Genomic DNA, 25,154 nt, shown 5'->3' on the forward strand with positions numbered 1-25,154 from the left:
TTGGAAAGGACCTTAAAGATCACCTAATTCCAACCTCCCTATAACTGGGGATCTCCCAACCCTGTAGTAGAATCTATAACCCTAGTTTATTTTAGCATCTCTGTCCCTCAATATCAACCAGCACACTGTAAAGATTATTTGTATAGATACTCTTTGTTGTTTAACACTTGTGGATTTCTGACGGAAGAAGAAGCTGCTGAGCTAAGTGATAAAGTAGTATTTGCTAAGTTGCATAAAGCAAACCTTTCCCAGAATCACCTCTCCTCATCTGTATGCTGAAACAATGGTGAGGAATTCTATAATGTACTCTACCAGAATTTACATCTATTGACAAAAAGTGACAGAATCAACCACTTCTAATATTCAATGACCCGAACAAAGGCCTAAACAGAGAAATGAAAGATTGGAACTTGAAACAAATGAGCACGTTCCACAACATATATGAAATAAGAGCAAGAATTAGGCCAACTGATAAGTGAATGACTAGAAATGGGAACAAGAATTCTTCAATTGGACAGCATAAGACAATTCCTTCCACAGATGATGTACTCTGTTCAGTGTACCAACAAGCTGGTATTGACAATCAAGAGTGAATAGAAGTTCTGTCATTCACTCTAGCCTGATGCACTGCTCCATGGGCCTCAAGTGGTAATGCTTCTTGAACGTGGCCTGACTGTTTCCTTTCTCTGACATATCAGACCTTCTATTAAGTGGACCTACCAGAATAACCACAGTACCTAGTCTGTGCTGGAAAAAAGAGCTTAAAAAGCGCAACAGAAGGTTATTTTAGAAATAATTCCTGAAGCTGAAAGTTTCCATTAAAGCTGTTGGCTTGTTCATTTCCTCTTGAGGAAAACTTTTGCAGTCCACTACTTTTTAATCAGGCAGTTTTACAGTAGTTCTTCCATTAGTTAAAGCTACTCTGAGCCTAAACCCTTATTTTGTGCTTACGAACTATTTACTCCAGCAAAATTTCATATTCTTTTTGGCCCATGCTCGAGAAAATAAGAGGGAAAAAGAGCTTCAGTTTGTAGATGTGGTCCAAGTTTTAAAAGCATTTTCATAGAAAATTCAGTAGAAGTTTGACTCCTTAGGTCACATTGCATAGATGGAGAAGGGAAGTAGACTAAGAAGAATTATATAAGATAGCAGTCTCCTCCTTCTCCATAAATAGATCCAATCTTTCGTATCTGACAATACAAGTTATCTAACTCAACCTTTGAAGATAAATTTGTTGAGTCAAAAAAGCATACTAGCACGGTGCGGAAAGAGAGCATCTCTTAAGAGATTTGTCAGTCAGTAACCTAGTATAGTCCATCTTGGAGTGCTACAAAAATTGCATGCTTTTTTCATCCAGTAATGCATTCAGTATGTACAGCTGTAGCCTTCTTCTGTTCTTCAGCAAGAAATATATATCCTAACTGCTGAATTCTCTTTCCTACACTCTCTCTTTAATGTTTCCCACAACTGGTGGAGGATTTTTAATTTATTGGCAGCTTCTCATTCTCAGTATTTTCCTAAGTTTGATGGAGCACTAGATTTCCAAGAAAGAGAAAAATAAAATTATTTCCTTACCTGAATTTTGTCTTCTCTGAACAAGGATCTGCTGCTCTGTCAGGACCCACCCTGTGCTGGTTGCATTCAGCAACTCTTTTTGTATTCTGGCTTCACGGGGTTGGTCATTGTCTTTCTCATCAGAGGTTTTCTGGTTGGAGAGAGAAAGAATTGCAAATGTACTCTGCCTAGTACACATTTTTTTCTTGAGCCTGTATTCCAGCAGGGTGACTCTTAGTTTAAATCTGTTCATTTTTTCCTTGCAATTTTATGGATTTGCACTTCTGTCAGTAGGGCCTGAAGGCCTACTGTGGTATTGTGGAGTCTGTGATTCCTACCTGCTCACAAAGCCAAGGGCTGCAAAACAGGCCTCCCAGCCTTGGTGAAGATGGGGAAAACCAGCAGTTTTCCAAGTCTGTTGGAGCAGGGGATTTCCATTCAGAGAAGACAAAACTAATGAAGGAAACTAATTTTCAGCTACTGGTTACTGTAATTTGTCCACAGCAGTTTCAGTAACACAGAAGTTTTTTATGCCTTGCCTCAGAGTCCCTAGAAAAAATCTTCCTGTCTAAGGGGTTTTCTATAGCTCTCAGCACTGTTAATATCTACTATTCTGAGAGTTTGAGAGAGAGATGTGATGAATTCTGGGATTAACAGGAAAGGTTGTATGTTAAAGAAGATTACCGATATGGCTGATTAGTTTCAAGACTGTAACTCAGCTGCTTAAGAGGATCTGAATGTGCTTGCTGTCAGAGAAAAGGAAAAGCAGAAAAGTATTTTTATTCAAAAGACCACCATGCTTGTCCACTCTAGAAATAAGCCTTTGAGGGAAACAACAACAAAAATCAGTATTTGAGAGACTGGTAGGGGTTGAAGGAACTAAATCTGCTGTACCAAGCCTGAAAAATAAAAGCAGAACGTACAGATATGCTACCTTTTTACAATATTCACTACTTCCTGGAAAAGAGTTCTTTCATCAGTAGCGTAACTGACTTCTAGTCCTGTAACTCCAGATCTTGTAAGCAAGGGTGCTTGGTCTCTGCTCCCTAGAAAATAAGTAAAACAAATCATTACATTTTAGAAGGAATTCCATGACTTCAGTCAACAATATTGCTATAGAATAAAACGTTAAAAAAAATAAAGTAAAACAAGGAATACATCTATTTAATCTTTAACATTAATTATTAACACAATTAATTCCAGAAACTTATTCTGTTCATCTTGGGTGGAAAAATTTGTTCTTTTCACTTGGTAAAATTACACTACAGTGGTAATCTCACACAAATTCTCATATATAAATGAATTTAATTCAAAAGATGTGTCACCATTTTAAATGTACAAGAGTCCAGATATTAGAGAATTATTTTTGAATAAGAAATATTAAAGGACTATATGATAGCTCACACAATGTTTTCATGCAAAATATGTATTTTAATTGCTAGCTTAGAGTAGTTCTTTGTAAAATGCTTTGAGGAATGGAAATGCTACATAACAGTATAGTTTTGTTTCTCGGTACACTTCTTAAAAACACTGTGAAGTCATCAGTAGAAATGGAAAACCATCAGCAAGTGTGCTCACAGTCTCACAGTGCAAATTAAGAGTGTCTACACTGGTAATGTGTGTGTAACAGCTAAATTCATGTTCATGTAGGAACTGAGCATTTGCCTTTCTGAATACAAAAAAAAATTAAGTGAAGAATAATACAACACATACTCTGTCTCTTCATTTTCTCTGTACAACAGATTGTAATATCTCTGATTAAGGTAACAATCTGCAGTTTTTAAAAGGCATTCAGCTTTGACACATTCTTAAGATCCTGATAATTAAAAAAAAATGCTTTCAGAAATAAATGTTAAAATGGGTACTGTAACTTGCAAAGCAATAATAATACAAAAAGGGAAAAAAAGGTGTATCTTAATGTCAAGTCACTCCACAGGGAATTCAAAAAGTTCTAACCAAGGAAATACTGACAGCCCACATCAATGAAAGCAAGAAATGTCACATGAACATTTAAACATCATTTCATTTCACTAATAAAAACAAATCAGAACCTTTTTTTCAGAATATTATTGGACCTCTTTACAGAAAGCTTTTTCTTGATAATTTATCAGACTGGCACGCACCTAGGAAGCCACAGAATTCTATACTGTGACAAATCTCACTTAGTAAGTTAATGGAGATAATTTTCCTAAAGATAGTAACAAGCATATAATATCAGAATAAACTTCACTGAGAATAGTAAGGACTTAGTGCAACATGATAAAATATCCACGATACTTTGAAAAATAAACTGGTAAAGAAGGAGCTGTTGCCTTAATGCTAAATTTATTTTTGGTAGGTTTTTGTCCAGACTTTTTAATTTTAGACAGTATTTTTGGTTTAATACTTATTACAATGCCAAAGAAACCCTAAAGGAAAGAGGACAATTTTTTTTACTAGCCTAAACCAGTGGTACTCAACCTTTAACAGCTGGAGAGCCACTTCTTTATTAAATGGAGTTGTAGAGCACCATAAAAATCAAGTATCAACAGTGTGATTTTTGTTTTCCATCATGACACTTCAATGTGTGATGATGCTGCCTCATCATCATCACATATTGATACATCACGACATGACACATCAGCATCCTCTCTCCCAGCAGCATTCTGTCTTCAACCCCTTCTGGCTGCTAGGAAGAAGTGAGGTGGAGGGGTGGAAGGGGCAAAAGGGCAAGTTTTTCCCCATTCTGCCCCACGGCTGCTGGGTGGGAGGTGATCTCTACTCTTACCTGTGGGGGGATCCCAGCAGCTCCTTTTCTTTCCCCCTATGGGAGGGGAACTTCAGCGACTCCCACACTGCTGGTCCATTTGCTCAGTGCTCCCCGCGCTGCCTGATAGAGTGGAGCGCCGATCAGATGCCTACATTGCGAGAGCCGCCTGTAGGGCCATGAAGAGCCACATCCGGCTCTAGAGCCACAGGTTGAGTATCACTGGTCTAAACAAAGCCAAAAAGGTACAATAGAATAAGGGCCCCTGTTTAGATCCTAAAAGGATCAGATAAAACCACAAAAATAACCCTTAAGTAAAATATAAAACATACTGTCTTGCTTTTAACATTTTCTATTTGTAGCTATCCAGCAATTTGAGTAGGAAACTAAAGGCAGGTTTTCCTCTTTATATTTTCAGAACACTGCAGGAGCTTGTCCACAAGTACGCAAGCATAGATATTTTGCACATGTGTATATTATTTGTGGTTTACAGCCCATGCAATAGTTCTTTAGAAGATATAAGCAGGAAAACTCTATGTTTAATATGGCCATTCATCCAACAGTCAACAAGACAAAATTAAATGAGCTAAATAGTAATATAGATACTCGATTATATTTTGCTTGCTACTGTTTGATTATTATGAAACAAGTATTTTTGTAAAGTATGTTAAGAAAAAAAGAAATAGGAACCTTGGCTTGAGAGTGTCCTGTCTCTATCAATCACAATAGCACCAGTGATTTCTTTTTTATCAGTATTTGGCAGTGCTGTGTCTGATGAGATGCAATAGAATAAAGCACAGATCGGATCAAACTCCGGGTCTGGTTCCAAATCTCGTCTGGTTCGAGCATGTAACTCCATGCTGATGAGGGTAAGGTGTTGGACCTACCAACAAATAAATACAATAAATTAGTATGCTTTGGAGCTTTCTTCAAAAAAAAAAAAAAAAAAGAAAAAAAAAGAGGAGATATTATAATGCAAATTAACTAATGACAGGCTTTCATATGGTCATTCTATTGTAACTGAGAGGTCACACTTGAAAATTAATAGAAGTGATTAAACATGCATCTCTGGACCTCACCTTTTTGCAAAAAGCACCATATTACAAATAATTTACCATTTAATGCATTTTTATACTCAATTATTAAAATTCAGTATTTGTTTCTGAGTATTGCCTTCTTGTATCCAAAGCAAATACAAATAAGCAGAAATGCTCAATAGCAATTAAATTCTCATAGTATTTTCAAACAGCTTAGTATATTGGGCAAATTCAGTTACCAAACGACTCAGGAACAACATATCACTGTCATCCTTTATTTTCCTTTCCCTCCCTCACCCAAACTTGCAAACAGGCATGAAGACTAACTCACTTAAAGGAAGATGTGGAGAATACCTCTTTTTCCCTTAACTTGCATAAATGAACTTCCACATCATGTTGCTATACCTTTTTGCAAAATAGTTTGCATTAAGAAAATGCTAATTCCTGTTTATCGTACACTTTTTAATTTATACAGTATTTAATGCCATTTCAACACTATTTTGTTTCTGCGTTGTCTTGCATAATATAGTTGATAAATTAATGAGTGAGTTGGGAGGATTACAAGAGAAAAATTACAAATACATCTGAGTAAGCAAGCTGCCTCGGGGACAGTCTGATTTGCTGTGGGTTTGTGTCCTAGATCACTAGAGCCATCACTGAAATAGAATTGCTCTACCAAGCTACATCTCCATTTCCTGCAATATCATTAGTTTCTTGTGGCTTCTCCTACGTTAGCTACTCAGCACATAAAACTGTCTCCCGACCTCATCTGTAAGTTGGTTGACAGCTAACTCCAAGTCATGGGCGGACTGGGAGCTGGCAGCAGAGCCAAACGCAGCAGTACAGTATTCACATTACATCCCTTTCTCCAGCATTAATTTTGATCTTTCCCCTCAGACCAAGCTCTGACTTACACGAAACATATCAAAACACTTTTTGAGGTATCTAGCGCTCTGTTAAATGCAGCAGCAATGGCCAACAGATTCAGAAGTTACCACGTAGAGAGAGATACAGGGAGGGACTACTGACTGAATGAGGTCAGAAGACTTGTTAAGGAAATGATCTGTGGAAGTTACGACCAACTATTTTTTCCAGTAATATCTTTATAGAAAACCCTACTATTTCCTCCTCCTGATCTTCCCCTTAGTGTTTGTTTAAAGAAAGGTTTACCATCTACTCAACAAAATATTCTGAAATTTAGTCCAATACTATTAAATAAAAGCATGTAGAGATCAAGTTGAAACTAGTACAGCAATTACTTAAGCTGCAGACATCACACACTGACTACTTATAAGTCAGGAGGAAAGGATTTGTAAATACTGCCATTATAAAACTAGTTTGATGAACTATCGTTTTATAAAATAACACATAATGTAAATTACCTCATGTAGAGATTTTGCTTCTTGCAGGTTTTGCACACTGACTTTAAAACCGTAAGTGTTATTTAAAGATGGTCCTTCAATCTCAGAAGACTCTATCTTTGGAGCACCAAGGGCAGCAAACTGATTCTATTGAAAAACAAAAAAAGCAACATACACACACACACACATTGAAAAAATTGCAGGTTGCTAAATAAATACACAATGGTGTCAAAATTAAATACAGGTTTATCAATTAAAATGAAAATGCTACACTACAATTACTAAAAGAAAGCTTTCACTATTCCTATCATTTTGCAGCCTGGAAACAAAAGTTGTATCTTTCTCCTTTTTAGGAATAATGTTAATGAAACATCACAGTGAAGCCAAAGGCAGTTTAAAATACCTGTTTTTGTTTGTTCGTTTTGTTTTTTAAATAAATTCATGTCAGTTTTCTTAGAAACCTGAGGACAGCAGAACCATCAAGTCTCTATTAGCTCTTGACCAAAAATTCATATTAAAATTACACTGTTTTGGTCACCACTTTATAATGGCACTGAATTAAGGGTACACTTACCCTCTCGAACTGGGTGAATACCAGTATATAAGAACAAAAGAAAAGACTGTCAGGTCAGATCCATGATGCACCTAACCAAGTGTTCTGTTTCCAGTAAGGGGAGCAGAAATACTCTTTAAGGAAAACATGCCAGTCTGATCATTTCACATGATCCATTCCCTTTCTACTCTGTAAGCATACCAGTGCCATTCACTGCCTTTTATGTTTTCAGAAAATGTTTAAAACATTGTCTGAAAACTAATAAACACACAGAGATATAAATAAGTATATGTGTATGTGTGTGTGTATTAAAGGGAAATCACAACAGAACTTAAAAAGTATGTTGCAAACAAAACAGCGACACAACATTCTTAGATGGTGTCTCTTATTGTTTCATTAGTGTTTCGCTACCCTAAAATATAGAACATAATCTTAAAATCCAACTTGTTTTTTTCTGCAAATAAAACTTATTTCTTCTTCCTGAGTGTATACTGACTGTACAGCAATTGCACCCTCCCATCTTAAATATCTTTTCAAGATCTTAATAACAAAAGAAAAAAACAACACAAAAGAAAATCATCCTAAAGAATTCTAAAAAGTTCCAAAAAATATGTATTAAAGGTATCTGTTTAACTTATGAGAAAGATTATTTTAGTTAGAAAGAGAATGGCAACGTTAAGTGTAGCATTAAAAAATACATCTGTGCATAAAATCTTTATTTACCTTCATTTGTGAGGTTAGAAGTACTCTTCGAAGACCATCAGTATTACTTCCTCTCTTATGACACAGTTTCTGGGTTTTGGTTCTGTAAACAAAGAGAAGTGAAAAACTGTTTAGCCTCAATAATATTGTCTAGACATTAAACAACATGCTGGAAACAACCAGAGGCATTTGGTTAACATTATAAACATATATATAACATATAAACAAATATAACATTATTCTCTCTCCAATCCAAAGCACAACTATTACGATTTGGTATTTACGGACATTTAGGAATGCACAGTACACAGCCAATAATTTACCACACCTTATCTCTAGCATCAGAATGTTATTTACACTCTACATTTAAATGATGTTTGTAATATAACTTATTAAAAGCGATGTAACAAACAAGATTTTCAAATCCTCCAAGTTAAGCTATACTTTTAAATAGATTTTTTAACCAGCATTTTGGAGTTCAGACACTAAACAACACCAAGAAGCACAAGTGTGTTCTGCTACTAGACTTTTGTCATAATTAAATAGTTACTTTAACAACGATGTACAGGCCTTTTCCTTTCCCAAACTAATTTAAATAAATTTTTGTGAAAATTTAGGCATTTTCTCAACATGTCAAAAGAAATGTATCTTATCATATTCCGGAAAAGATTTTGAGTATCATTAAGATCAGTTAATGAATTTACCTGTTGATAAAGGAGTAAACCCCAAAACTTCAGGTATTCCATCACTATTTTTTCTCTGCACAATGGGTGTACTATGTAGGCAAACAGATTCAGAATTTCCAGGATCTTCAATAACTGGAAATGGAGACATGTCAAAAGTCATCTTAATATCCTCTTGGGTGGACGGAGAATTTTGTGCACTTCCAACAAGTGCTACATCATTTTCTTCCACAGAAGACAAAATAACATCCTGACTTTTCCACTCTGCATCTTCTGCATTGGACTGCTTGGGATCTGGAGATGCTACTTGTTGCCAAGGTGGAAGCACTGGAGAATCTGGTGAACTATAATTGACATAATCTTCTTCCTCCTCCTCCTTATCCCGTTCTAGTGTTGAAGGAGTAAGCATCTTGCTTTCAGATGGAGTTTTATTGGAGTCTATGTCACTTTTAATATTTATAGAATTTCCTATAGTACTTACAGACTTATCACACATTTCCTTGGTTTGTATTTTTGTAGGATCTGCCACAGAAGCAGGAGAATCCTTTGTAGGCACAACAGGTCTTTCATCTTCCAGGCTTGACAAATTTAAATCTTTAGCTGCTTTTACTACTTCTTTAGGTTTCTCTCCAGACAATACTGTGGAGCTGAAATTCTCAGCTGCCTTTTCCAGCTCAGCAGGATGATTCTTAGGCAATTTCTTGAAATGTTCATACTCTTCTTTGGCATGAAGCCATATCTGAACTTGTTGCTGGCTTGGAGCACACTTGCATGGCATTATAACTATTTTTTTGTCTTCACTAGTTTTATGGCTATTACTTTCTCTTTTATTAACAGTAGAGTGACCGTAATGAGGAGGTGACCCTGGTCTAGGACCTTCTGTCATTGCTGAAAACGCAGTCTTCCAGAGTCGTAGGCCTTCTAATGAGAAGTCTCCCTCAAACTCAAGCAGGTCATTTGGAAGTCTAGTTTCTACTGTGAGAAGCCGTCTCCAATCTCCCTGAAAAGAAAATAGTTTGAATTATTGCTTTGCTCTAAACTGAATTGCAGGCAGTCCTCAAGATAATAGACAAGCAGAGTCCTGCTAACTAGTCTTTTCACAATGCAATTCCTGTGGGCAGTATCTCTCTTTTACAAATCAAGCAGGCAGACTTCCACTAACTACAAAAATATCAAACGATAAAAAAAGTGTCGTGAATGAAAATGGGTATTTGCAGGAGAAGTACAATAATTTTCAGCTTCAAATATAGATATATCAGATGGAATCTTTCATGCATCTGTGCCACATAACAGCATAAATTTGTTTATAGGAATAAATTAAATTTAATATAATCACAAGCATATGTAGACAGAAATGCCTTTAACACAGTACCTTGGCTTTTCTGGAGCATCGGAAGGATTACTGCAAAATGGTTCCTGATAAATTGTTTCTGAGAGATCATGATCCAGCAAAGTTGCCATGATTTCTTCACGGCTGGGTGGGGACATGAGCGGCTTAAGAATGTGAGCAGTACGAGGTGTAAAACTTCCATTCTTTGATTGTGAGGGAGAACTGGTAGACCTTGGTGAACTATCTGGAGTTGGAGTTAATGCCTCGTTGTTTCTTGAAACATATAATTCTAAATCCTCAGAGGCTGCGTCTATAAGTTCACCATCAGGAGAAGACAATATGGATGCAAAGGAGGTATTAACAGAATCAAGTGGTTGACAGGGTTCAAAAGTGGTTTCTTTTCTCATGTGGCTCTGAATCCAGTCTGAGCTGGTTGGCTGAGGAAGGTTAAGAAATCTCTCCTTATTTACCGTACTTCTATTCAATTTGAACTTTTCATTTAAACAAACCTCTGTCTCTTGCGTACAAGAGGTATCGACAGAGTTAGATCTAGAAGCTGAAGGATGAACATTTTTCCTCCATTGGCTATGGCAGTGGTTCTCGTTATTATCCAGTGACGTTTTCTCAAAAAGCTCAGGACTCAGAGAACCAGATCTTATCCACTTACTTGTGCTTGACGAATGCTGTTTTTCTTCATCAGATTTTTGGTCATTATGGTACAGAAAGTCATTTTCTGTTGTTTGTCCAGAACCAAGATCTTGAACTGCATCACTCAAAAATTTCTGGGGCAAATTTTGATCTGCTGGGACAAACTGGCTTGCAGAGTAAAAACTACAAAATCCAGTTTGCCCTATAGTATTAATATCAAAGTTGTAATTATGGTCTGGAGACAAGCTATCTTCTAGCGAGTAACAGCTTTCAAAACCAGGGTCTGAAAAAAAAATGGGGCTGTCATCAGAAACAGAATGATCGATGCGACTAGAGACCTGCTGGCTTAAGGACTCCATTTTGGAAAGTTTTGCTGATTTTTCTTTAGGTTTTGTATTCCTGGGAGCACGTGCTTTTCTAGGCGATGTGACTGTCCGTGACCTTTTGACTGCTTTATTCTGTTCCACGGGGCACGGCGTACTTCTGCTCAGCTGTGTTTTAACCGGTAATGGTTCTTGTGTAACATTTGCATTCTGAGCTTTCTGCTGCCTCTTCTGGAGCAACTCTTTCAGAACAGCTAGGCCAGACTGTCCTTCACTGAACACTGACGGGGCCACTATAGTCCTGTTTTTATACTGAGAGATGGGTTTTGGCTGCATGGTTGTTTCTGAAAGAGGTTTCTGTTTTACCGTTTCAGGTTTAAAATGTGACATGTCGAAAATAAATCCTCTCTGGTTTTGATCCCAATTTAACTGTTTCACTGGACTCTTCAAAGAGGTTACAAAACAGTTCTTCGGCAACTGAAGAGGCCCAGGGCTTTCCTCAGATGACTTAAGAATAGAAGAACAAGGATCAGAATGCTTGGAAGCCTCTGGTAAACAAAAAATCTGCTGTTGATTATTGTCTTTACAATGCAAATAGTTAGTGGCATGCAACTGATCCATCTTTGTTGCGTCCAAAGAGTCACGAGCTTCATTTAATTTTCCAGCTGACGGTAAATACCTATTTTGCAAATTTTTTATCTCTTCTGCTTTTACAGAAGTCTTATCTTTAGAGATGCGCACATTCTGTGTTACCTGAGTTGAGTGATTAGATGGGTCAAATATGTTTTTAATGAGAGCAGGTTCCTTCATTCTAAATACAGCATTTTGAGTCCTAGGCCTTTGAGAGCTCATTTTGGTACCTTCCCTTCAGATGCTGGAGGAGTAGACACGAGAGATGACATGAGGACTCTTCCTCGAGGAGCAGGTGTAAACACTGTGCAATTATAGGCTTATCAATTTCCATCAATGAATGAAAACAGCCCCTGACGAATTACCTTGTGCATCAGCTCCTGAAGGGAGCTGTGCCTGGATGGTTAGATATCCTGCTGGACTAGCCAGGAATAGGACCATCTTTCGGATTATGAAGTGGCTGTGCGCTGTATCGAAATCTCAGGCAGATCTTGACGTTTCAGCACAAAATTCACTTCTGTGTAGAGTGAGTAGTACTTCCTTTTCATCTTTAAATACCATGCGCATTTCTTGAGGACACTTTTTCTGTGTTTTCTGTCTTTGCTTTGTTCTAGGTTTCTTCTTTCCATCATCTGCTGTTTATCAGCCTGATCATCTTTTTCTTTTTCTCTGGTTGATACAGTGGGGCCAGCAAATTTCTTTTTACATTCTTTAACCTGAGTTTTTGCTCTACTATTTTTTCCCTACACTAGAATTAACAGCCTTGCTGTTGTACATATAGGGACTCTAGTATGTAAGCTTCTCTATCCATGTTGGTCAAGATTTCTTCTGCTTTTGGATCAGTGGGAGACCAGCAACGAGGTGGGGATGGTGTTTACTGGGCTTGTGCTTCTCTCAGAAAGAAAACTAATTTAGACATAACATCACTATAGTTATAGTCACAGTCTTCAGCTTCAGCATTATATGCGGTCTGAAGGAGGAGAAGAATGTATGAGTCCTTTTCCTGAAGATAAAGTTCTTTTAATATTTTTACTACCTGTTTTTTTGCGGCTTTCCAGCTTTTTTCTTGGTGGACTTATGTTTTGCTTCCTTTTGTGACTTTTCTTTGGTGTTAGTGGATAAATAGGATATTTGGTTGCAGGAGAGTCAGGAACTTTTGGCCAAAGTCTTTTAAAGGTGCAAGCTTTCTATAATAATTCATCTTTTCCTCTGTGAGTACTACTCTTTCCTCACTAGAATCTACTTTCCCTAGTTTAACAAGCATATTTTTCTCTCCCTCTAAATCTATTGATGATAATATATTTAATAATAACAGTGGCAATTTTTTAGAAAGTCTTCTACGTTTTCGAGACTTCTGAGACCCATCCAAACTTTCAACACTTTCTATTGGTTGAGGTAGATTAATTTTTGAGTTGTGTGCGACAAAGCTTGATTCACTGTCTTCAGTCTCATAATTTACCTTCCGTTTAGTTCGAAGTGTGTATTTATTCCCACATAATCCAAATGACTGCTCAGTTTCAAGAGATCCATCTCCACCTGGCAGTCATTACAATTAGCAGTACTTGTAGGCATTTTGTTTTCAAAAGCCTCAAGAGGAACTTGGACTAAGTCACTAGGTAAAGCACTATCCTTATCAGGAATATTACTACAAGCATTACCTTGCGTTATAGCAGCTTTCCTTCACTGATACAACATCATTACAGTTGCAGGCTCCTGATGATTGATAAAACTATGTTTCTTTTTATTCAGCTTCAGCCTGGACTGTTTGTTGCCTTGCTGTAATTTATATGTTACAGGAGCTAACTTTTGTGGTCGGCTGAGACAATTAGAAAGAACAACACTAGGAAAGACATATAATGTGCTGCTTGTTGACTGAGGCTTGGCTTTTCAGCCTTATGCTCCTGAAATTCTTCATACCTAATTTTAAGCTTATTAAGGCCACCTTCATCAGTGTTATTTTCAAGTGCATGTACCACAGTTCGACTGCCTCCTGAACAAGACACCAATTCACAATTTTCTGTAACTGTTGCTGGAAAAAAAACTATTTATACTTGCACTGCTGGATTTTTCATTTACTTCAGAGGACATTTTACCTTGGAGTGGCCAGAGTGGCCCAAATCAGAAAAGTTAAAAGAGTTTTTATTCAACATGCTGTCACCAATGTGGGGCCCACATGCATAAAAGAGACATCCTTTTCAGCTTTTCTGATGCTAGTATACTTCCTGCTAGGTATTTGTCTGCTCACTGATGAAATATCATCTTCATATTCAAAAATATTATTTTCACATGAAGGAACTGGGAGGGTATCTTTCTTGTTACTCTCTTTATGTGCGTTTTCTGCATGGGTACTATTGCTGAATGATGTTGGGTACTTTGCTGTGTAAGTGCTTTCTTTTGTAAGAGAATGGACTGAAAGTTCAGGTCTTGTTTCCGTGTTTGGTTGCGAGAGGTCTTCTACTAAATCTTCATTATTCAAAACGTGGTTAGAAAGGGCACTTGTGTGTTTACACTGAAAAGTAATTTTAGCAGAAGACGGGGGTTCTAGTGTAGCAGCATCTTTGTGAAAGATTGAGGTCTTTACAGACATTTTGCTTGTTGCAATGACGGAGGAGTGAGTTCGAGAACTTTCATTATTCAAAGGATTGTCTGAAATGGAAGACAAGCAATTTTACTCTAGTTTTCCTGTAAAAAAAAAAGAACACCTAAGGTATTAACCCTTTTAATGATATTTTCATGAAAGCCCTCCCCTACAAAAACAAACAAACCCACCAAAACCTCTTCTAATGCATATTCCATTTATGATCATGACAACTACAGATCCAAGTACATGAGTTGCTTTATCAAAATCACATCATTAGTACATTTCTGTCTCAGATATTCTGTCAATTACTCATAAATGGTGGACTTATATATATATTTGGCAAAGATTCATGCTGGCTTTCTGAAAGAAGGTTTCTAAAATCATTTTCCAAAAACCAAATACAAAGAGATTGACTTTTAGAAAAGCTTGTATCCTGCTTTGTCCCTGAGAAGTATGCATACTTACTGGCTCTAAAAAACAAGGGAATGTACTTAGATGATTTTCTCCATATAGAAAAGTCGTTTCACAGAAAGCTGAAGCATGAGCTTATAACACAGCAAGGGCTTTGGATCAACTATCCTGTGTTGATCCATTCAGGCGTTTATGTGAAGAGCTTGTACTATTAGTTAGATTATAAATTCATATTCACACATTAACTTTCCCATACAGGTCTACAACCAGCATATGCTGTGATAACTGTCTGTGCAGACTCATGACATGAACTAGGACTATTTATCCTCTCTTTCATTTTTACTTTCACCACATTTACTGCAGGGTAAGTGCGTGCAGGCAGACGGTAAGTAACAAATTAACATCTGCTTTGCAGTATGTATGCTTGTTCATAACTATAGTCAACACGAAGTAACTACAAAGAGTTTATTCCACTGCAGAGGCAGATACCACAGAGCTCCTGGCACATGGCAGTTTGTTGATGTGTCCACAACTCTAGCTGAAATGTTGAAGGGGAACAGGAGTTAATGAAACATGCTGTATGATTGGAAGCATGAGCTGCAAACTGTCATACTAGATGGGAGACCCTTTGAGTGTTTGCCTTTTTTTTTTTTAGTCTAAACTAATTTGTGGATTATCTTAGATTCATAGTGCCTTCATCTTTGCAATTTATTTGTAGCTGGGTGAGAAAATAAAAGGAAGTTTCAATCTGTTTCTAATAACACTTCCTAATGCATACACAGAGTCACTGAGCTGTTAAACAGGCAGCAGGAGATGCAGCCTGTGATTCTTGAGAGTAGGAGGAAGTATCCACACAAAGAACGAGGATGACTAATTGAAGACCAAGAAAATGGGAGTTCAGTGAAATGCCACATGAACATTTGCAAGACACTTGACTATTCAGACACACATGAAAACCGCAAAATACTATTAATCAATCAGATGTTACGGACACTGAGATTCATGTGTGGATAAACATTTTTAAAATTCAGATGAACTGGACTGAGATCTGTTCTGAGTATCTCCTGTTTTACAAAGTTTATATATAGTAGAAGTTACTTTGTATCTGATTAAATGAGCAGTAATAACTTAAAGTGGACATTCTTTTCCTGCATGTGAATATTCAAAATACTTAGACTATTCTACAATTTAAACAATGATTTAAGATACAATTTCATTAGCCAGAAACATCCCTTTTTACAGTAAGTTACAAAGTATAGCAAATAAGGAAATCACAATTGTGCACTTTGCAAAACCAATCATATGAGTAAGTACATCAATTAATGTATTAATCCTACTATTATACCTATAAAAGCAATGGAAAAAAACCAACTATGCTTTAAACAGTGAACATGAAAGAATGGTTGTGGTTGCCTACGTACTAAGATCATATAGCTCACCTTCTTCAATACGGAATTGCTTATAGGTATATTAAGGTATATTTGTGTACTGATACAGATGTTTATTATTTTGTCAAATAGTTTCAAGAGACACAAATACATAACTTCTGTAACAGATTATATCCCTTCCCCTAAGAGCAAATGCAGCAATAGGATATTAGGTACACGCATGTGTGCCAACAAGATTTTTACACTAAACAGTTTTTACTATAGATTAAGGAAAGTTTCTACCAAAAGCGTTATTAACCACAAATTTCAGATTTTAAAGACAATGAAATATGAGTAATACAACGTCTCTGAAACAAAGAAAATCAACTACTGTTGATTATACCAAGAACAAAAATGAACTTAATACTAGGACAACTCTGGATACAGACATATTCTACCCCCACCCCAGGATATGTACATTTTACATTGTTTCACTCAGAATTTATAAATATGAAAGTAGGTAGCTTGGCTAATGAAACAAATAATATTAGTTATGTATTTGCCTAATCTCAAAGTGTGCATTCTAGTAACCAAGGTTATTTCGAACGAAGACAGCCTGTTAGAAAGAGATGGCAAGACCTATCTCTACAAATTAATTTTTTTTTTAATATTTTAATAGACTTTTGAAAGGCAGTTTTCTTCTGCAGCAGCCTTCTACTGCATAGTTTTAACTCATGCAATCCCAGGATGTGAACATGCAATCTGCTGAATGTAACACAGGCTCAAACAAAGGCTCACTGTATTTTAGTATGGGTGGCAAAATACTTGCAAAGCAAAGTTAACCATCTAAATTTACACAATAATAAATTTACTATATACAATAAAATCCCAGCAGGATAATGATCCTACGGAATCATTAATTTTAGCACCATATTTGTAGACAAGTAGTAACAGAAAAATACCCTTGCAACAAAGAACTTCTCCCTAAAACTTATTAAACAATACCCTTTTTGAACCATTTATACAATACGAAATGCAGATTCTGTTAATTCACTGTAGATGATGGGATTACAATACTGTTGACTGATAAGGAAGATGTTAAGGGCCTTCTTCTGCAATAGACTGCAATACATTTCCTTCCAGCTGAGACAACATCGAAGACGCTTAGGACTTTCAAGAATTAGCAAATTGATCTGAAAGCAAACTATGACCCAGTTAGTGATTCAATTCCAAAGCCATTTTTCTATTACTTACCACCATTTTCATCTGCAGTCCCATCTAACTGAGGTATATAGAGATTAGTTAGGAGCGTATTGCTACCACTCCACTCCATTTCTTCCTCTGAAGATGAATCCTCTTCTGTTGAACTTCGATGCATACTTTTGCCAGCTGACCTAAAGAAAATGAAGGAATTAATAATGCAGAATACTTCAAGTAGAAAATACCTAAAGCCACAGGGAACCTCAAAATCAAAAAGATGCGATGTTACATGGTTTTTGGGCAAGCAAAGTGAAACAAACAAAAAAAACTATTATATTCTCACTACGAAACTCAAATATTATTATTTTAACAGGCAACGAAAGTAGTAAAAATTCTAAAATCTACAGACAAGAACAGCAGAAATCACTAGGTTAAGAAGTTAGGGGATTTCGATGCTTGATTTTGCTTCAATTTCACTGAAATTTAATTTTATTGCTTGAAACTTGAGGACTAAAGCAACTGTCCAACATGCTTTTCAGTTTAGCTCTTAGGAAATGGCTTTTTTTTTTTTTTTAAGGGAATCTCTGTCTCATGGCAGGCTTAATTAAAGCACAATCACCAAAGAAATGTTTGTTTCCATCCCTCCTTGAATATTCTGAAGTTGCTGTTGCTGATACTTCAGCCACTCTACATTAACTGCTCCAAGCTGCTGTTTATACAGTCATAAATCTGCTGGAGAAAAAAGAATAAATCTACAAATACAAACTTCTGATGACTTTTTCCAGGTTTTTAAGGTGGAATTACTATATGATGGGGAAAAAAATAAAATAGAAAACCTCCCAAACAACCCATAAGTAAATTACCACTCTAGAAGCACTGAGTAATTTGATTTCTTCTCCTTTAAAATAAATCATGAGATAGACTTAATTCTTTGAAGTGGCAAGTTATCCTGTGGTTACAAGAAGTGAGTCCAGATAAATCTTTAGGAACTTTTTGTTTGTCTGTTTCTGTTTTTTTGTAAGATAAAAATAAATCTATCCTAGTAAAGAATTTTTTCAACTGATGAGCAGCTTGACATATATAAAAATATTATTGTGTAGTACCTTAGAAGGTGTAAATACCAAGGTTTTGAAGTCATTTAGGTTAGTGTGCTTTCTCAGTGCTAATTTATCTATTTTTGAAGAACTCTTATCTGTGGAGTACAACTAGATCATGAATTATATGCATCATAACACCACAGACATCTGAATGGGCTCAGCAATGAACCATCTTGGATGAAGCCATGTTTATTAGTTCAGGAGCAATAAGCTCAAAGTCTGGAAGCAGCATGGGTTGGAGGAGAGACCTCAGTAACAAGGATAGATGGGTTCACAGTGACCATGAACTAAGTCAATTTAGTTTTCCCTCTTCTATGTTCTCAAAACAGAAAACATGGAAAAGTACAGTGCAAAGACATTCAGCTATACGTGCAAGTGAATATCAAACTGAGGGGAGCAACCAATACTCTGAAGAGTAGGGCTGTTATCCCAAAGGGTCTCAGCAGGTTGTGGAATAAACTGACAGAAACCTCAAACACTGCATCAAAGACAAATCCAGTGTCACACAAATTAGATGAAATAACTCCATACACTGCTACGGGCAGGGAGCGACCTAGCTACGAAATGGTTTTGTGGAAAAGGATGTAAAAGCCCTGGGGTCTGAGTGTGCAGTGTGCCTTTGTAGTAAAGGTGCAAGACTGCAAGACTGTAGCCAGTATCAGCAGCTGTGAGGCTGCATCTGGAGTATTGGGCTCAGTTTTGGGCTCCCCACTACTAGGCTGACACTGACAAAACTGGTGCAAATCCAACTGAGGGCCACCAAGGTGAATGGAGGCTGGAGCATATGATTTATAAGGAAGGGCTAAGGGAATAGGATTTGTTCAGCCTTGAGAAAAAACTAAGTTCTTGTTGCACTCATCAGAGGCTCAGTGGGTAGATGTAAAGAAAAAAACAGATTCAGAGGCCCATGGTGGTATGATAAGGGGAAGTGGACACAGGGCTGCCTCAGGAAACGTCATGTATAAGGAGAAAATTCTTCACCATGAGGGTGTTCGAACACTGGAACATGTTGTCCATAGAGGCTATGCAACCTCTATCCTTGGAGATATTCAAAATTCAACCAGAAAAGGTCCTAGGCAGCTGATCTGGTCAAAGCTGCTTTGACCACAGCACTGGACTAGGTAACATTTAGATGTTTCTTCCAGCTGGGATTATGCTATGATCCTGTGCACAAAGCAAATCTTTGTCAATATTAGTAAACCAAGTCAGGCTTGAGATGACTTCTGCAAAGAACAACTTGGATCTCTCTGCATTCAAGCCTAGCATTTAGATTCCAGGAAAATTTGTCTAACACAGCATGACACCACCATATGGCTCTTCGTGTCTCGCTGGGCTTTTATCTCCCATCACAAGTCAAATCCAAACTGTTTAATTTAGTCACTAGGGTGTTGTGATGTATTATTTGATATAATGGAAGATTTGTGGATTTCCAATAACAAAAAGTCATAGTATGTATGCATGCATTAAGAAGCAGCACAAATAGAATGAACCATGAGCAGAATCGGGTTGGATCCATCGTCAGACTCAAACTGGTTCTTCATGCATGACCAGAATCATACAGGGGGCTGAGATACCCATGCTCTCTTCTGAAGTCAGTCCAAATTCTGAAGAGATCACACTGAAGCAAAGCTTGTAACTCCCTCTAGATATCAGCTGACTCTGTGTGGAAGCACTTGCTATGTACATTCTCCCTAGTGCTTTCTGTCTGAGATGAAGATGTAGGCATACACGAGCAAGTTACTCATGAGCCAACTCATCATGTCTGATGAGTTTTTAAGTTGGATTCTTTATCGTATAAAAACAGTTAATTGCTTCAGGATCTACTTGACTACAGAAATTGTACAGACATGCCTATAGAGAGCCGTGCCCAAGCTAATAAATTCTGCAAGATACAGGCTAGTTTTACACAAATACTGCCACTAAACTGAAGACTAATGTTAAGTGTTTTAGATTCTGGAAATTTCAACTTTCCAGAGTACTGAGGAAAAAAAAAAAAGAAAGTAAAGGTCAAATAGGAAAAGTTACTTTAAAGATGAAGTATCTCTAGAACTAGGAGACTAATGATCTAACTGGATTCTGTTACAACTTTCTGCATGCCTTCACAAAACAAAAGATTCAATATTTCTATGCCTCTCTTGCTCTCTGAATCATAGTATAATTGTGATTTTCTATTAAAAAAATATCAAAATGTTACATCTGTTAAGTTTGTCATCTCTCAAATAGAATTATAAATACCAGAAGGTCTGCCTAAAGCATGAGTGAAGAGAAACTGGATATAGCTTCTTTCAACAGTCATCAGTGTAGACTACAAAATGTCATTACAACCTGAGAAGGTGTTCCAAGAATCTTGGCCTTAAAAATATTCAAGCTGCTGACCTTTAGCAGTCCAACAAAGCGAGCAACATTCATGTTTCAATTTAAGCTTTGAGCATGGAAACAAATGGGTGTTCTGAGAAGAACACCCATTCTGGGTCAGGTCAGTCTTTGCAAGAATGTTCCTTAAACATTCACTTTAATGAAAGTTAAGGCACATGCACGAAATACACCTTACATTTGTCCTATATTCATGGTGTGACTTTAAAAAGAGGTTACAACTAAAATTTTCTTATCTGGACTTGTAGAAAAAAAACCCACACTACTCAATTTTTCCTCAAACAGCAAGCTAGAAGCTTACATCTAGTCAAACCTAAACATTTCACCTATATCTGCAATATGAAACTGGTGAGTCACAGCATCAGCTGCACAACTGTACTCGGTCCCAAGATCTGCATAATTTTTTTCAATGCTTTCAACAGAGACACCTCTACAGTTCACATTAGCACACTTGAAAATGGGGGGGGGTGAGGAGGGGAAAGGAGAGGAGGAAGAAAGGATGTGGCAGAAAAGAACACATTAAGAAAGAAAATCACATATATACCTCCTTTTTGGCCCAGGCTCTTCAATGCTACTGTCCCACCTTTGCGACATTACCAAGCTAAGTTCCATTTCCTCTTTCTCGCGCTGTGGCTCATTTTCTTCATCATCACTGTTCTGAGAATTTCGACAGCTTCCAAGAGAATGATGGTGAGAGAGTGTTTTGTGATGTCCCATCTGATAGCCATCACTCTCCAAACCAGCCAATAGATCAATCATGGCCTCATCAGCACTACTGTTCACTGCAGAAAGAGTCCCCAAACACAATTTATATTTTTTTCTACTTGTAAATGACTAGTTATACTCTCCTGGTAAAACAAAACAAAACCTACAACATTTAAAAATCTACTAGCTTGCTACTGTCCAAAGCAAGGTGGCTACAGAAACAAAGCACTTTTCATACTTGTCTTATTTTTACAGTTTTACCATTTGTTGTGTTTTCTAGCTCTTTATCTAGAATACTGACAATCTTTATTTTATTTCTGCCCTTCTGTTCCAACTGCAGTAGGATTTAATGGAAGCACTTCTCTTGGCCTCCACCCTCCTATACCTCCCCTTGTTCAGTAAAGCCTCACTCTCCCCTTTCATTTCAGCATGCGTGCCAGCTTCTGAAGCATCCTTGCCTTCTCTTGCTCTCTCCATTTCAATGGCTGCGCTAAGCTTTGTTGGGCACTTCTCTGTGTTGCTTGAAGACTTTCAATCACTGCATCTCATGAAGGATGGTGCTGATTTTTACTGACTGGTCCTTCTTTCCTTTTGTTATTGCTTAACTTCATCTCCCCTTTCTTGCTACTGCAACCTACTCTATTTCTGTGTTCCTTTATTTCACACCAAAAGTTCATCTGATTTCATTCGTCCCTTATATCGTATTTTTGATTTGCTTTGTCTGAACTGAGTTTATACTAACTCACGCATGTTTTCTCATTCTTCATTTTTATTTCTTAAGCATCATTCCAAGTCATAATTTTTCTATCACTCTCCTCCTGCTTACCTTTGATTTGACCGCATCATCAATTTATGGTCTCCAGTCTATTAGGCATCTTTTTACTTCTCTCTCCTTTTCCTCTGGCTGAAGAACTACAATGTCTATTTTCTTTCCTCAGGAAATATAATGATTTACAGTGATCCTGAGAATCATATAGGTCTCAGTATCTGTGAGGAAGGCATTTTCCAAGCTTTACAAAGGCTTCACAAGACACCACACTATCATTTAGAATGGAAAACATAGCCTTGGCTGGAGTTCTGAATAAAACTTCACTTTCTTTTCTTGCCTTCTTTGCCCTTCATAAGGCCTGTCATTAACCTCCAAACTTGACTTCCCATTAATGTAAACATTATTATAGATTTCACACCAGCAGAAGTAGTGTGTTTCACAGCCCCTATGGCACTTTGACTCTACAAAGGCATAGTAAAGACTAGTCCATGCTATGAAGGAACATGAGAAACTGATGGTAACATGAGACACCAGCCATTAGTAGCCACATGATAAAAAGATAAAAGGAAAGAAAAAGAAACAAAAAAATAAGGCATAAGATTTCCATCTGGTTCCCTACCCACTGGAAAAAAATGCTCCTTTCAACAGCCCTATTTGGTTGAGCAACTCAAACACACAGACACAGGACACATCCATATAATTTTAGCCATTTCTCAACCTCTCGAAATAACCTTTTCACTACAAAAATCAGTGCATATGTTTGTCAGCTTCCATGTACCTTCTTAGAATATACATAGAATAGCATGAACTATGTACCTTTTGTTTCCCCTATAGTATTTCTACCTGAAGTAACTTTCCATGCAAGTTCCTTTGTAGTGCTATTCTATTATTGTTTTCCCCTCATGCCACTCATGTTTGTTTGCTGTCATGGTCTCTCTCCTTCTCTTTAATATTTTATTGTTCTCGTTTCTTTGCTTTCAACCATTCTTTTGTATCCATACATTTTGGGAAATATTTCTTCTGTAATTTGCCTCTCATTATCAGCCTACTATAGCCCAGTATCCCCAGACAGCAGAAATTCTAAAGACAGCCCATGAGCATGTTCTCTACCATTACTGTGAAAAAGACATGGTAACTGCAAGAATATCATTGACAGACAGTCAAAATCCTGTTTAGTCTAATAGTTTTAGTCCTACAATCCAAGGAGCATAAGGAAGAGTACTACCCTCCAAGAGGCTGCGTTGAGCTGACCCGTCAAGAGGACAGGCTTACTTAACCAGTAAAGCACAGTAGCTTCTACAAACACACTGTACCGGTGACATTATTAGAAAATAAGATGTTTTTGTGGTGGCGGAGGTGAAGTTTCTATTCGCTTGACAAATTCTGTGAGATAAAATACTTCCTTTCACAACCAGTAGGGTAAGAGAGCACAATGAAGACTGTGGAACAATAAAAACAGCCCAGAAGAAAAGACATTCCAATTATACTCACTAAAAACTGTAGTCTGACTCAGTCTTTGAGACAAATGATGAAAACTCTGACTATTCTCCACAATGTTTAAAATTGCTTCTTCATTAATAAGTGCTTCCTCTTCTTTATCAGTATGCATCCTATTAGATTCTTTAAAGGAAAAACAAAAAGCAAAAGGATAAAACTTCAGTCACAGACATCAATACAGTATGAAAGCAAACTACTTAAAATGGATTTTACTATTCAAGTATGTTTCCATTATTTGCTGTAGCAATTTTTAAAACGCTTACTCTAACAACAAAATAAAAGTGAAACTACTCTTCAGAGGTTTTTTCATACTTGACAATCAAATCTTCCTTAGCTTCTGCTAATAGCATATACAGCCAAAGCATGACATAGATTTACGCCTAAGCAATTATGCTATTAAAAATACTCACCTTTGTTCATCTTTTTATCTTTATGCACTTCTACCATATTAGCTGGTGTACACTGAAAGGCTTCAGGAGAAAGTACCTCAGAATGTAGTGTTAGCTCAGCAGAGAACTCCTCTGATCCATTACTGTAGTCCACTGATCCTGACAACGTTCTAGTTAATTGAAAACCAATTTTTAAATGCATATTTAAGGTTTACACAGAATACTATAGTTTATGGCAAATGGCTAAGCACTTACACAGAGAAGTCATTTTGCTTGAGGATTTCTTTAAGTCTCTTCTGAAAATATTTTTCACTCTCTGTTGCTGGCACAAATCCACGGTCTTTAAAATTTAAAAAAGATATGTTATTCACTTTTACTTGGGCCTACCAACACAGAGAGAGGCTAAAATTCCTAATTCTACTAGGAAATAGCTCAAAGTGGAAGTGTCCGCTAATTTTAAGTGTCAAATTTGAGGGCTGATTTTTCAAGTGTATTTAAAAACTTGAAAATACTTCATCTACTCCCACTGATCTCATTTTCAACTGCAAGTATTAACAGCATCTAAAAATCATGTGGCAATTACATCAAGGTGAGCATCCAAGAAAAGACTACTTAATCAGTGAACAATTTTGAAAATTCTGGTTTATGAAGCCTGAATAGAATTACAGAGAAACACAGGAACAAAAAGCGATCAGAAAGCAGTTTGCCTCAGCCAGAAACCTATCTTTTTCCTTCTTGCAGTCCTCTGACTTGCTTGCCAAATATCATTCATATTTTAAAAGAAACAAGGCCTAGGTTCTACAGAGAATAGTCTTGTTCATTATACAATTAATTTGCAGAGCACAGTCTTCCCTGTGCAATGAATTTTACATAAAAATAAGGGATTTCTCTATCCTTCTATGATTTTCATCTAACATCACCTTAGCTTTATTTCAAAGGAACTGGCCTTATGCATAAACTACCATAGAAAGCTTCAGGATAAGAGATTTAATTTTGCCAGTATTTAAACATTTAAATATTTTCCATCCAGAGCACACAATCTTAATTGTCATCACCATTTATCCTGCAAAATGGTCTGCAGCTAGCTGAATCAAGATGCTTTTAGGCAAAGTTTTGTATCTTACTTTTAAATCTGGAATACACATCCTGGTCAATCAGTAAACTTGGAGCAGCAAAACAGTACATCTAAAAAGCTTTG

The 25,154-nt window shown here is 36.9% G+C and overlaps 1 protein-coding gene across 1 annotated transcript in view; it reads right to left on the reverse strand.

Annotated features, from left to right (window-relative positions):
• REV3L (REV3 like, DNA directed polymerase zeta catalytic subunit) overlaps positions 1-25,154 on the reverse strand; it is a 125,144-nt gene that overhangs the window by 33,046 nt on the left and 66,944 nt on the right. Inside the window, 32 exon segments of the mRNA XM_040553862.1 lie at positions 2,489-2,600; positions 4,991-5,183; positions 6,720-6,845; positions 7,975-8,053; positions 8,654-9,632; positions 10,004-11,806; positions 11,809-11,863; positions 11,866-11,919; positions 11,922-11,990; positions 11,992-12,039; positions 12,041-12,107; positions 12,109-12,208; positions 12,211-12,310; positions 12,312-12,348; positions 12,350-12,435; positions 12,437-12,474; positions 12,477-12,533; positions 12,536-12,577; positions 12,580-12,732; positions 12,735-12,837; positions 12,839-12,882; positions 12,885-13,103; positions 13,106-13,417; positions 13,420-13,606; positions 13,608-13,663; positions 13,666-13,734; positions 13,737-14,213; positions 17,181-17,320; positions 21,141-21,378; positions 23,562-23,690; positions 23,978-24,126; positions 24,212-24,296. Coding sequence (XP_040409796.1) covers positions 2,489-2,600; positions 4,991-5,183; positions 6,720-6,845; positions 7,975-8,053; positions 8,654-9,632; positions 10,004-11,806; positions 11,809-11,863; positions 11,866-11,919; positions 11,922-11,990; positions 11,992-12,039; positions 12,041-12,107; positions 12,109-12,208; positions 12,211-12,310; positions 12,312-12,348; positions 12,350-12,435; positions 12,437-12,474; positions 12,477-12,533; positions 12,536-12,577; positions 12,580-12,732; positions 12,735-12,837; positions 12,839-12,882; positions 12,885-13,103; positions 13,106-13,417; positions 13,420-13,606; positions 13,608-13,663; positions 13,666-13,734; positions 13,737-14,213; positions 17,181-17,320; positions 21,141-21,378; positions 23,562-23,690; positions 23,978-24,126; positions 24,212-24,296 — 6,406 coding nt within the window.

The sequence above is a fragment of the Cygnus olor genome, chromosome 3 (genome assembly GCF_009769625.2).
Source record: "Cygnus olor isolate bCygOlo1 chromosome 3, bCygOlo1.pri.v2, whole genome shotgun sequence".
Taxonomy (NCBI): Eukaryota; Metazoa; Chordata; class Aves; order Anseriformes; family Anatidae; genus Cygnus; species Cygnus olor.